Here is a 13,436-nt window from a genome sequence, read left to right as displayed (position 1 = left end):
TCTCTCTCGCTCGCGATGAGGAGGGAATGAATCTTTTTGCATGGACGGTGTTTTTTTTTTTTGGTGCGGGCCGAACGCCACGTCAGCAAACCGAAATGCGGGTGGGAGGAAAATAAAAAACGACGGACCGCCTTCTCGTTGCCGTTGTTAGTTACTAGAATTTGGCGGCTGAGGCGCGCTCCTGACCCACATCTGGCCGCTGACGTGGCAACGGTCGCGCCGAACGGTTGTTGAACGACAACCGCGGACCCGTCTTTGTATCGAAATTATTATATATCAGGACGTGCGAGGTGTGACTATGCTAGAAATTTTCAATTCATTTTCGTATCGGACATGGGGCGCGCGAATTGTGAGACAATACTTTAGATTTGATTTGTTCCCCCTCTCGTTCAATTTAATTTTGTGCCCAGGATTTGTCGAGTTTCGTAGAATCTTATCAAATTATTAGTGCCCAGGCCATTATGATTTGGCATCTAAAGAATAATCAATGTGATTGGCCATATTAGCTGGGAGTGAGCATAGCTCTAGATAGATTTCACATTCGAAAAATTTGGAAACTATTTTGATGGGTACATTTCAAATTCTAGATTGGTAAAACATGGAAACTATAATATGTAACAATTTTTTGTATTTTTCTTGTTTTATATTTTCATGCAGTTCCATGTGATGATGAGTGTATAATCCGAAACAAATAATTTAAAACTTTTGTTTTATGACTAAAACTTTTACTTTGTTTGTGTTTCATATTATTTATAAGTCTAAATATAAGTTATGATTAATGGATTATAACAACTAGTAGTTATTAAAGGTAATGATTTATTTAATTATTCAATTAATAATAGAGATTGAACTTGGGTAGATCCTAAAACATATTAAAAGGTATGTAGATTAGGTTACCAATTCCAAAAAAATAAAGAATATGTTCCAATGAGCATGTTTCAAATAGATACCGTACAAACTTGGAACTATTAACCATGCTATTAGCAATTATTGACAAAAGATAAAATTTCAAATAAGAGTCTGAAGTGCATTTATTTTCTTAAATAAAGGCCTAAAGTGCATTTATTTTCTTAAATAAAGGTCTAAAGTATATATTATTCAAATAAGGGCATCGAGTGGCCAAATCGTCTCAAATAAAAATTCGAAATAAAACTTGTTTTAAATAAAGACTTGAAATAGCCATATTAACTTTAAAGATGGGCCTTACCTTTTAGATCGAATATTATATTTATTTCTTTTTCTTTTTTCCATTTCCTCATTCCCTTCGCCAACCATACTGAAGGTCACTAGACTCAAGCAAGGATAGCCCCAGCCAACATTGGATGAGGGCAACCTTAACCCTTGCATGGCCTCACTAACTCAAGTGAGGGTTGGCGAGGGTAGTCCTAACCCCCTCCCGACGTTAAGTGAGGGCACTCATTGCCAAATCTAGTGAGGGCAACCTTTGCCCGAGAGCGAGTGTCACGTTGCTTAAGGTAGGCAACCTAGGGCAATGGCCGAGGGAGGGTAGAGGCAAAATAAAAATAAAAATAAAAAAAGGAAGATAAAAGTAAAAATATAATTATAATTTTTTGACCAAAATACCCTTTTTTTCAATGATTGGAATAGTTATGGGCCAACTAAAGGCTCTTATTTGATATGATTTGGCTATTTTAAACTTTTATTTGAGATAATTTAATCATACTTCAAGCTTTTATTTGAAACAAGATTCATTTCAAATCCTTATTAAAAAAAACGAGAGCATTTCAGACTCTTGTTAGAGATAATGAGAACACTTTATAATTAGTTGGACTCGTGCAAAATCTCTAAGCCATTTTAAACTTGAGTAATATTGCTTGTAAAATTTGTTAAATTGAGTAATCCAAGGACGAAATTTAGCTAACTTATATGAAAGTGAAACTTATTTTAGTTTTTTTTTTTGGTCACTCCGAAAATTACGTGTCCCTGTCCCATCGAAAATGTGAGATGAAAAGACGGAGAATACACACACTTTTATATATACACACACGTAATTGTGTACGCAGATGTGAGATTGTTCGCGAAAAGACGGAGAAGCAAAGTGGGGGAGCGGCGAAGGGGAAGGGATTGATCTGAAAGCGGCCGACGAGCGGCGGACCAGGACGGCGGCGGTTTGAGGGTTTTGGGTTTCTGCAGTTCTTTATTTTCGATTCGTTTCCGCCACAGCTCCGAACTCGAAGTAACCGCACGCACCAACACACCGACGTACGACGCCAATGGCGACTGAGATGGAAGAATTAGTGGGCTTCTTGTCTTCGCCTTCTCCCCCCGTAAGCTCCCCTTCGCCCTCCGTTTTCTGCCCTCATGAATCTTTCGGAAAGAAGCAGAAGGAAGTTCGATTCAATCGCGTTTCGTTTGGTTTACGTTGTCCGATTCAGTAATTTTTTGCATAGCAATTAGTGAAAGACTCGAAAGCGTTGCACTTTAGGCATAAGAAGAGGAATGAAGATCAAATTTTGAGAGACGCAGAGAGAGAGATGGAACCACCGTGTTTCTCATTCTGGCATCTTTATAACACGATGGCACATTTCCCAGGATAGCGTCACGGCAAATTTGAGCTGAGTTTTATGCTTATAAAAATAGTGATGATGGCATCAGCTAATCTCAAACTTGAATGGCACAGATGAATAATACCATTATGAGAAAGCTCGAGTGCACTATTATTAAGTGAGCTTGGCTGCATGTATTTTCTTACATAATAGATCAAATATGCTCTCTTTCCTCAACCTTTTATTTGGAGTTCTGGTACTGGGCTATTGTAATTCTAGTCTCGACTTGTGGTTCCATATTAGGTGAAGAAGGCGGCGGTGGACATTGTCAGTGGATTAACTGGAAGTGAGGATGGGTTGCAGTCTCTGGCTACGTTTGCAAAGATTTTACTGCCGTCGTTGGCTCGGCTTTTGAGTGAAAATAAGGTGATTCTTCACTTTACTCCATGATGAGATTTCTATGTGTGTATAAGAAAGACGCCTCAATATAACAGAAGTCTGCCAACAATTTTTTAATTGATGGCCTTATAATAGTTATATTGGAACAGTTACTATTGGCTTCTATACATTCCTGTTTTAACATTCCATCCTATAAGATTGTTTCCAGTATTGTTGTATCGAGGTAACACAATATAGACTCTTAATCATGTGGTTTTCTCAATGCCAAATATAAGTAATACACGTGCCTTTGAATTTGTTGAAGCAAAAGGACAAGTCTGTTTTAATTAGCCATTGCAAAGCAGATTGCCTATACAGCATTCGTGAGTAATAAATTTTTGACAATGGCTATGTCTATTTATCAGGAGGTGTCTCAACCAGCGGCAGAAGCTCTTGTAAATCTTTCACAGAATTCTAACATGGCATCCAAGATGGTCACAATAGGAATGGTCAAAACAGCCATGGATTTGTTGTACAAACCAGATACATCAATCACTAGACTACTTGTTATGCTTCTGGTCAATCTTACACAGTTGGATGTTGGTATTGCATCATTGCTCCAGGTATTTTTATCCAGCTCATCATTCAGTCACAAGTGTCGTGCTTAAAATGTAGAGCATTTGTATGCTTTCTGTCTGGCCTTTCTTTTCAGCATATTTGTGTCTTTCATCTAAGATCTATCACTCTAAGATTAGTTATATATGGGATTTGCTGCTTGCTAGACAGGAGAAGAGAAGGTGCAAGGATTATATGTGATGAAGCTTGTGAGGTCATTTTGTAGATCCTCCAATGAATCAGGCGGTGCGTTTCCATTCCATGGAAATCTGTTTACACATTTGCAAATGAGGCATTTACGCAATCCAGTTATCCCTGTTGAGCCACAATGGACCTTATTTGGCCTTATGTCTGTATCCTCATTTTTAAAGCCTGCTGTGGGGATAGGCCTACACATGTATTTTGTTCATAGTTAAGATCCTCCCCTATGAGAAAGATTAAATGTGTACCAAGAGAAAAATGACTTGTTGGCATGGGCATGTGAGAGCATGGGTTTTCAAGACTAAGAATTGGTGTTTTCCTGGAAGATAAAATGGGCAGACCGCAGCTGGTATACTCCCCATGTCCAGTGGGCGAGAAATTTGATTTTAATCATTGTGCCAATTTCTTAAATGTGAATACTTCTGTGCATGAGATAATTTTTGCTAGTACTTCCTCATATATGCTTGTCTTCTGCTTTTCATCAATTGTTGAATTGACCCTTTTCCATTTTACTAGATGATTCATTTGAGCATGTGGGTTCAATCCTGGTAAACATTTCAAAAAATGAAGCAGGGAGGAAGATTCTACTGGATCCCAAACGAGGTCTCCTTAAGCAGATCATCCGCCAATTTGATTCAAGTAGTCCTTTGCGGAAAAAGGGGGTATGTTTTGACATAGCCATATGAAATTGATTTTAAAGATTTGGAGATGGTATTTCAGTAAATACTTTTGTGATTTGAAAGCACGCACAAGAATGTCATGTGTGCTGACTTGCATCATATAAAAATTGGACAAATATTGACTTACAGAATCATCTGAAATTGGGATACTCGCTTTGTTCAAACCTTTAACGAAGTTTCCATGGGCAACTGATTTATATAATCATATCGTAGTTCATACATGCCTTAATGATACTAAGTATGTTGCCTTCATGACATTAGTATTTTGTATTCACCAAGAGCTACTGTTCTCTGCTCGAAACCAGATTGTTGTTTGGCCAAAATAAGTAACAAAAAGTAGGAGGGAAAAAAATAAGAAAAACTAGGTTGCTGAAAGCTTGTTCCTCAAATACATAGACAAGTTACTTAAACATTGTTGTGATCCATAAAAAGGCGGTATCGATATCCAAAGAGAAATTGCGATGGCAATGGGTTGGCTTTATTAGGTCTCCACCGACCGGATCATATCTTGAAAGGTACTACTTGAGTTTTGAGTCAGGCTGGGGACAGTTGCGCAAGGAGTGCATGGTGCTTGGTACGAGTTTATATCTGCAGGACATGTACCTGAATTTCTTTATATAGTAGTGACATTCTTATTATAATCTTGTTTTCTTACTGAAGATGTAAAATGTTTGGGATATTTGAGTAATTTAATTAAGTGTTTGTATTTTCATTTCAAAACATGTTAAAAAATCAATATATGTGGGTAACTTCAGGCGTCACTTTTTCCTAGAGTTCTGATTTATTCCCTAGATTTATTGCCCGAATTAGATTGGACTAGACAGGGCTAATTTTTTTGCATCTGTTGGCCCAAACCTATTCAGCAGCTATCCCTGGATGCATGACAAAATTTTTGTTAAGTGTGCAGTTTCCTTGGTTTTATTTGGTTGCATGCGAAACAACAAAAGTAGTGGGCAAGGGTTAGTTTCCAATGATGGAATAGTATGTGGAAGCTCAGTTAAGATTCGCATGGATGATTGCTTGTGGCAAGCCTGAATAATCCTCTTTTTGTGACTGTCCACTAGCCACTGTTCTGTATTAGCTTGAATCTTGTAAATTCCTTTGTGCAGGTATGTGGAACTATTCGCAACTGCTGTTTTGAAGCTGAGAATCAACTGCAGAATTTGCTTTTAGTATCCGAGTTTCTTTGGCCTGCTCTTCTTCTGCCTGTTGCTGGCCATAAGGTTCTACTTTTTGAGTCTTCTTCTCTAACTTGTTCTTTTAAAGAAGTGTAAAGCTTTTCTTTATTACATGTTGTTTCAAGTCAGCAACTATATCAAGTTTAACGTAAATCACCATAAATCAGCATTTCACACGGCAAATCCGTTTGAAAGAACTCTTTCGAATTGGTTTGATGAAATCCTCAGTGGTACATTTGAGATACTTATGATTTCTCACCTGATGTACTCTGCTAAAGCTTTTGCATGTACAGTTGTCCCATCGTATCCTTAGGTTACAATTTCAGTAACAGTTTTGGAGCTTGTTTCTAATTCCAATTCCTTTTCTTTATCCTGCGTTCTTTAATTTAAAGTACATTGGCATGATTTTTGGACAGATCTATGCTGAGCAAGATACAGCAAAGATGCCTCCTGAGCTTGGGACTGCATTGTCAATTGACCGGGAGCCAGTTGGTGATCCTGAAATTCGGATCCAAGCACTTGAGGCAATCTATTTAATCGTATTACAGGTCTGATAGTTTAGACTACTAAGTAAGCTCTGTTGCATATGCCATGGAAATAACGATTCCTGAACTTTTTAATGAGGTTCTGTTGATATATCAATTGCTGAACTGTTGGTTTCTCAGTAGAAAGATGGATATACTTGTCTCTTAGAGATTTCAGTCTTTTGCTTGTAGATTTCTTTAGGAAATTGAGGTGACCTCAAAATAAGGAAATATCACCTATTCAGGATGTTGAGCCAAAGTAGGTGGAGGTTACTTGTTTCAAGATGTTACTGTCACTCAATTCTTGGCTGTGAGTTTGTCCTGTCCATCTGTTACTTCTCCTAGCACATGGGCACTGTCTGTGCATTAGAAAGAGAAAAATATGAGCACACCTTGTGGGTAGACGATGCAGCACATCCTGAATTAGTATGACCAAGTGAACAACTGGTATTATGTGGGTTTTGTAGGCTATCTTGTGCTTATCAGTGAAAGAGGTTAGGGCCTTATCTGACTATCCTATTTAATGAAATAAACCGTCGTGGCCCAAGCCTTTCCTTTGTAGTTGACTCCAAAAGTTTGCAATTTAATCCACCGACTGTTCTAGGATAGTGACCATTTTTGCTGTCTCCAAGTATTTGCAGCATCTCTTGCTTCAATAGCACAGCATGACTATGATATAGATTGGCGATTGTAATCGGCAAATTCATGTTTTCTGATGAATCCAATAGGAAGCGGGGAGGAGAGCCTTGTGGTCTCTCAACGGGCCAAGGATACTTCAAGTAGGTTATGAAGATGAGGAAGATCCTAAAGTAATGGAAGCATACGAGCGGATTGGCTCTTTGGTGAGTAACCATCTATCGCCCTTTCCCTTCCCATTTGTGGCCAAACCATGCCCTGTTAGATTTAATTGTCCTCTTGTTGTGTAACAGCTTGTTGATGGTAGTGGAACAGAGGAATCGACCGCTGAAGCAACCAAGTAGCTGGGTGTATCTCGCAAGCTGCTGTCAAGAAGTCCTCATAATTTTGTTGTGTTTTCCCAGCGAGGAACTTGATGGTGATCGTGAAGGTTGTTCTTTAGGTTCATTTATGCTCTCTACGTTATAGTGTAGCTTGATATGCGCTGTGAAATATGCGGCAATGATATTTAGCTTGCTCAGACAGGCACTCTTCTATTTTCCCGGGTGACCAATGCTCGGTGCTAGATGAATTTTGAGTATATTGCTTCTATATAGCAATAGGAGATCATATAGACCTGAGTATTGGACAAACTTCTCGTCTGCCGTTGGGTCTTTACAGATTCATTCATCTTGGGCTGAGCATCGTTAAACTGGATAACATCGAAGTCTTAGAGAGTAATGTTCAACTTAATTCAAGAGGAAATTTGACGCCCCTATCCAATACACACGTCCGCATGTGATCTCCTGTAAGATCTTGATTTCTACGGTCATATCATCGTATCATAGTGGACGATCATGTCTGAACCGTGGAATGTCGTCCACACGAATTATCATCCTTTAATCAGATGAAAGTCTTGGGAGTTGCTTTATTAGCTTTTTTCCTTTTTTATATTTATTGGAGTCTCTGTTATGACTCATGCATCTTCCTGCTGATAAGCAGCAGGACGGAAATGTGACTTTCAAGACTTGAATTGCTTGTCGGGACGTCCATGTCGAGATCGATCAGTAGGGACTAACTGTTTCCTGGAAGATCTTGTATCGGTTTTTAGCTCTCGTTTTCTTGGTTACTTTCGCCTGTCTCTCGCCATCGCAAATAGATTTCTACCAATTGCCCAATCCGGCTGGTCCATTCGAGCTCATAACGAGGAATTTGTTGCACACTTCCATCAATCTGAAGATCATTATGGCTTTGGTCCCTAGAGGTGGTGCCTTTAACATCAGTAGGATAATAATGGCTCATTCATCTTGCTGCTAGAGACCAACATACCCATTTCCCCATTGAATCTGTGGATCATAACCCATGAGTCATTTCTGTGGTCCATGGTCTCACACAAGGACTTCCAATCTCCTTCATCCTTCAATGAATGAACATGGCTACACAGAGGATAGATTGACATCTTCTACGTGGACTAACAACATATCCACGATTCAACCAAGGGGCAGAAAGAGAGTAGATTGGAGATAGTTTGATCACCTTCTGGAAATGATGATAATTTCTATTGAACACCCTGCGGCGTGGACCGCGAGAAACGCTGTCTTGTTGATGTATTCAGAGTGAGGGAGTGCTGGCTAGAAGAGTTGGTATCACGTTGGCCCACTTTTCTCAGCTCTTTTCTTGGCGGGCGAAATCCATTCTTCTAAGTACCAAGCGGACTTGTGCCCAAGTTCCTCAAGACCTGTATCACTTCTTTAACCATCGATGTCACTATAAGTTAGGAAGGGAAAATCGTCCAAAAAGTGCTAAAGTTATGATACCTTTGTTGATTTAGTCATAAGCTTTTTAATTTTGTTAATTGGATTCTAGACCTTTTCACGTTCTGTCAATTGAATCCATCCGACTAATTTTAATCGGAAATCCATAATGGGAACAATAGCCATCCTATGTGGTACAGGGACAGCCTAAGCTAACATTAACAATTTCTTTTCTTTTTCTTTATTTTGCTAACATTAACAATTTATTTTCCTTTTTTTTCTTCTAAGCTAGGCAAGGGTCATCGGCCAAGCCTCACTAGTCACAAGCGAGGGCCAAAGGTTGTGGCCCTCACCTAGACATCGGCCAGTGAGGGTAGGCAACCCTCAACTAACTAGTTTAGGTGAGGGTGTCACAGCAACCTAGTTGGCCAAGAGTTGAAAAAAATAGAAAAGGAAAGAAAAAAAAAATTAAAATTGCAAAAATTTTCTATATTAATGCTGATCATGCAGCCATGCCACATAGAACAGCCAATACAAATTGGATCGCCACATCAATGTCTTTCGACCAAAATTGGACAGAATAATTAAGTTGATAAATTGTCAAAAGGTTTAGGACTAAATCAAATTAAAAGGTTTCTAACTGAATTGACACAAATATAATAGATTTAGGATGTTTTGATAAGTTGCCTCTTTTTATGATCATTGTTCATAGAGATGAAATATAAAGAACCAACATTATGTGCTTCTGGAGTCACCACAAATGCCTTGCAGTCGATGTGCCTGCAACTTCGTTAGGAGAAAATCATCTTCTTATAATGCTAAGTAGTTTCTCCGAAAGACTTAGCATGTTAATAATCTTCTTTGTCCCTCCTTTCAATGGCCAAAATAAACCCATCATTTTTCCCAGTGGAATCGACATTTAAAGTCCAATTTCATCTCGAAATGCCTTTAAAATGACTAGAAATGCCAAGATATAATGATCTGTTCAAGAATGAAATGTCTTGGGAACTACAGTGGTCATGCCAACATAGTGGTTTGAGATAAGCTTCATTTAAAATTACAATAAAAGATATCAAAGTCTAGCTTTCCATCAGGTGGCCCCTAAAAGGAAGACGTGCTTTCCATCACATTAATGCTGAGAGAGGAGGGATCAGAAGAATGTCAAATGTCAAATGAGGATGATCAAGTCTCGTTCATTTGGGTTGTGATGAATCACGACACATTCTTGGTCCAATTGGTCCTAAGAGAGTGATAGAATACAAGTTGGGACCATTTGTCTCTTTAAACTAATCAAACCCTTCCCCCTTTTCCCCCTCTGAAATTCCCTTCATTTAAAGGTTTGACGTGTAGCTGGAAGCATCTCGCCCTAAGGTTATTGATGTTTTTGCAACATTGAAGCTTTGTTTTTACCTGCAAAGTTGTTCGAATTCCTTATGATGCGCGAGCGAAACGGCTAATTCGCCTTGTCTCCACCAGGAACCGTTGGGGTCTCTGTATCGGTTAAAGCGTCGCACAATTTCGTGTTGCTTCAAAACCTTTTTGTTCGGCTAAGCGTTGAGAGACATTGATAATATGCTCTTTGTCGAATTTATGGGGTCATCTACCTCCTGCCCTTTCCGTTTTTTTGGTACAGCTTCTTGACCCCATCTTCACATGGCTGCTTTTGTTTAGTGTTGTCTTCCTCTTTTCTTTTCTTTTCTCTTTTTTTTTTTGACGGTTCCAAAAGAGGCTATTTAAGGAGGTGAGATTTCTATCCGTAGATATCGCATAGTTCATGAAAGTGAAGATGTATCGAGACATTTGTATCGTTTAGGTGTGTCCGGACATTTATTAGAGATAATGATGTGACGGGAAACTACTCCGATTCACAACTATTCCTATCGATCCGGCTGTCGGAAAAAGTTAACTTGAATACCAACATGAGTCGATAAAAATTACTGAAAATTTATCCGTCTTTCTTTTAGTACGGGCCATTGCAGCTTCTTGAAAGTGAAACATGCTTAAAAACAGAAGATACACAGACGAGGATCTCTCTTCTGATCATGGGATCGGGTGAACTCAGCACAGATCAGTACTCCAAAAGAGACACAGTGATGGAACTCTGCTTCATTTTCTCTTGCACCAAACCGTAGAGGGGGAGGAAAAGATCGAAACTTGAGTGGACAAACGATGTGAAAGAGGTGGAAATAAGAGCTTGGTCCACGACATTTATGAGGTGGTTGCGGAATTGATTGAAAAGCACGACTCCTGTCCCCCTGCAGCCTCGCCCTGTGAGGCCGCACGCGCCACACCGATCGAGGGGGGGGTGTGTCATTGTAGATGACATTCCTCCCCTTTGAAAGGCGCTTGCCGCAACAGCTGTGAAATTGAAGCAAAGCAAACCCACCAATCCAATTCGGGAACACATGACTCGAGCCGATGGGGACACCAATCGATGAGCCAGGAAATATGTGCCGAGTAGTTGTCGTCCACATGATTCATCATCCCCTCATGTCGATGGCATTAGCATTGCAGCGAAGCGCCACTCTTTCGTATCGTGCCCCTGCATGATGGAAGATTGCTGCAATCATTCCCGAATATAGTTTTTTTACGCAAGTGGGGAAACTTCGAACGTGACATAGCAACGTGATCAATCATCTGAAGTTTCAGATCTGCCGATAGAGAAAAACTATTGCTTGTAAATGGAATATGCCCAGTTACTATGATTACTTTTAGAACATTGACCCAAATTACATGTGACTCGAATTCAACTACTATTCCATCGCAAAATGAAGAAACTCGCGACATTGCTGATGCCCCCCCGGATCACTGAATGTATAAGAGCTTCGGGCCGTTCGGGACGTGCGAGCCAGGAACCAAGCATGCGGCAGTGTCCACGTGTTGTCCATTCTTGGGCTCGATCCCCATGAGCCTCGACTCAGCCCGGAACTTCACTGCCTGAGCGGACTCGTCGGAACTGCGGCAGACACGCGGTGACCTGTCGCTAGTCCTGTAAGCATCTTCGGCTACTTGTACGGCTTTCTGACTCTTGCACCCCAGCAGAGTACTAGACCGCCGCCACCCGGGCGCATCGGATCTGCCCCTGCCAGCCTTGTTGGCAGTTAAAGCAGTCCTTGCAGGGCTAGTAATGGGGGCTTCTGAATAATCGGACATGACCGAGACATCCGCGGCACTCGCGGTGACGACGCTCCATTCAATGCTCGCTTCACTCGGTGCATACCGTGTTGTGCAGTTTATGCAATCTGAGTTTGTTGCATCAGAGGCCTGCCTGGTGAGGTACGAATTCACTTTCCCGGTCAGGCTCTCTATCTCGAACAAGTCCGAACTAGCATCACTATCACAGTCCACGCCGTTGTAGGCTCCGACTCCGACTCCGACTCCATTGGAGCTTGCGGAAACTTCAGAAAGTCCCTCCTTCCTTGGAATGGCATTAGTGCCATCCCACGACAACATTGTGAGCCTCTTCTCTAAGGAGAATGAGTTCTTTATTTTATCGTACACCGGGGACCCGAAAACCTCCAGTGACTTCTTGGGCAGTTCTTCCTCCTCCAGGAAAGGGGTCTTTATAACTGGCAGATCCACGGGTACTTGCTTGAGAGAGCTTGGAGTGAACAGGTTTTCTTTCTTTCGCATCTCTTCAGTCATCCAGGGATCCAAGATTGGCATTTTCTTGCTCGGCTTGGCTTGGAGTGCACTGGAAGTAGTGTTCGTGCCGAAACTGATCTCACCAACATGGTCATCGACGTCAACTGAGCCCTTACCGGAGCAGGAGCATTTGCATCCAAGAGAAGCTAAGAATCTCTTCCCATTGCTTGTCTTGTTGGTCCTGCGCTGAGAAGGATTCCTCAGGAAGCTCTGAAGCAATCCGCTCTGGCTGTTCCAGCTCGATTCGGAACGGACGCTCGGAGCGGCGGATTGGGATTTCGGTTTAACCATCTGTGTTGTGACATGAGGTTGCGGATCTTCCTTCTCGCCATATTGTGAATGGGACTGGGATGGCCCTGGACCCATTTTGGAAATTCTTGGACACTCCTCCTGATCGCTCCCTCCATTGAAGTACTTTTCAGCTCCAAACACTCCAATTTCTCCATCCTCCTCCTTATAAAGCTGCTCCTCCGGATGGAACTTCTTGAAATTGAGGCTTTGACCACTGCTCTGAGCTAGCTTGTTTATGAAACTCTCCTCTGTGTTGTTCAGATACGAAGAAAAAGACGCATCACGGACGTTGTTGTTGTTGTTGTTGCCGGTGCTGTCTTCCAGGGAATATGGTTGTGGGTGATTGGGGTTGAAAGATGGTGTCAAGGTAATCATAGCCATTCAGCTCCTGTTGGGGAAAGGAGTTTCGCGCAAAAGCATAGCAAAAGAGAGCAGAAAATGACTTTCAAAGTGGAAAACTACAAAGAGGAAAAGGATGATAGAAGAGAACAAAAAGTTGCAAAGGACAGATTTGAGAGCTCTAGAAAATGCGGAATCAACAGGATTGATATTATTCAAAGGGCCATGAGAAATCCTTGAATAGGAACAGCTTGGGAGGTCCCCCTGAAAGAAACTTAACAATGGAAGAGCCTTGTACAATATAATTAGTGGATCATCAGCTAGAAGCCAAATATATAGAGGAAACGAGAAACTATTTACTTGAGGAGGCTCTCATGTTAGCTTGCCTTATTAAAGAAACTATTAAGTAGGTTTCTGCTTCACAAAAATTCATGATTGAAGGGTAGGACCTTTACAACTCACATCCTAGATAATGAAAAAGAATCGGGTTGCAAATGACATTGATATTAATGGGAAGAAACGTCAGGACCACTAAAGTTATATATTCTTGCAGGTTCAATTGGAGGAATGGTCAATGACATTGTACTCTTTGTGGATTCACTCAACTCTCACCGTCCGAAATCGATTTCATGGAACTGTGATGGACGAAGAGGGCTCTTTTTCCGCACAATAATGGCCAAGACTCTTATCGGTGAAATCTGTATGTGAT

General features: G+C 40.9%; 2 protein-coding genes across 2 annotated transcripts; one reads left to right on the top strand and one right to left on the bottom strand.

The window, feature by feature from the left end:
- The first annotated feature begins 2,014 nt into the window (after positions 1-2,014).
- LOC104453956 (protein HGH1 homolog) lies at positions 2,015-7,364 on the top strand. Its single transcript, XM_010068618.3, has 9 exons — positions 2,015-2,288; positions 2,811-2,933; positions 3,311-3,508; positions 3,668-3,746; positions 4,218-4,363; positions 5,491-5,604; positions 5,976-6,107; positions 6,812-6,925; positions 7,013-7,364. Exons 1-9 carry the CDS (start codon positions 2,235-2,237, stop codon positions 7,061-7,063), a joined length of 1,011 nt encoding a protein of 336 aa, XP_010066920.2. The 5' UTR covers positions 2,015-2,234; the 3' UTR covers positions 7,064-7,364.
- Positions 7,365-11,065: 3,701 nt separating this feature from the next.
- LOC104453955 (protein PHYTOCHROME KINASE SUBSTRATE 1) lies at positions 11,066-13,313 on the bottom strand. Its single transcript, XM_010068617.3, has one exon. It carries the CDS (start codon positions 12,767-12,769, stop codon positions 11,258-11,260), a length of 1,512 nt encoding a protein of 503 aa, XP_010066919.2. The 5' UTR covers positions 12,770-13,313; the 3' UTR covers positions 11,066-11,257.
- Between the last annotated feature and the right edge of the window lie 123 nt (positions 13,314-13,436).

The sequence above is a fragment of the Eucalyptus grandis genome, chromosome 7 (assembly GCF_016545825.1).
Source record: "Eucalyptus grandis isolate ANBG69807.140 chromosome 7, ASM1654582v1, whole genome shotgun sequence".
Taxonomy (NCBI): Eukaryota; Viridiplantae; Streptophyta; class Magnoliopsida; order Myrtales; family Myrtaceae; genus Eucalyptus; species Eucalyptus grandis.
This window is presented reverse-complemented; position numbering and strand designations above follow the sequence as displayed.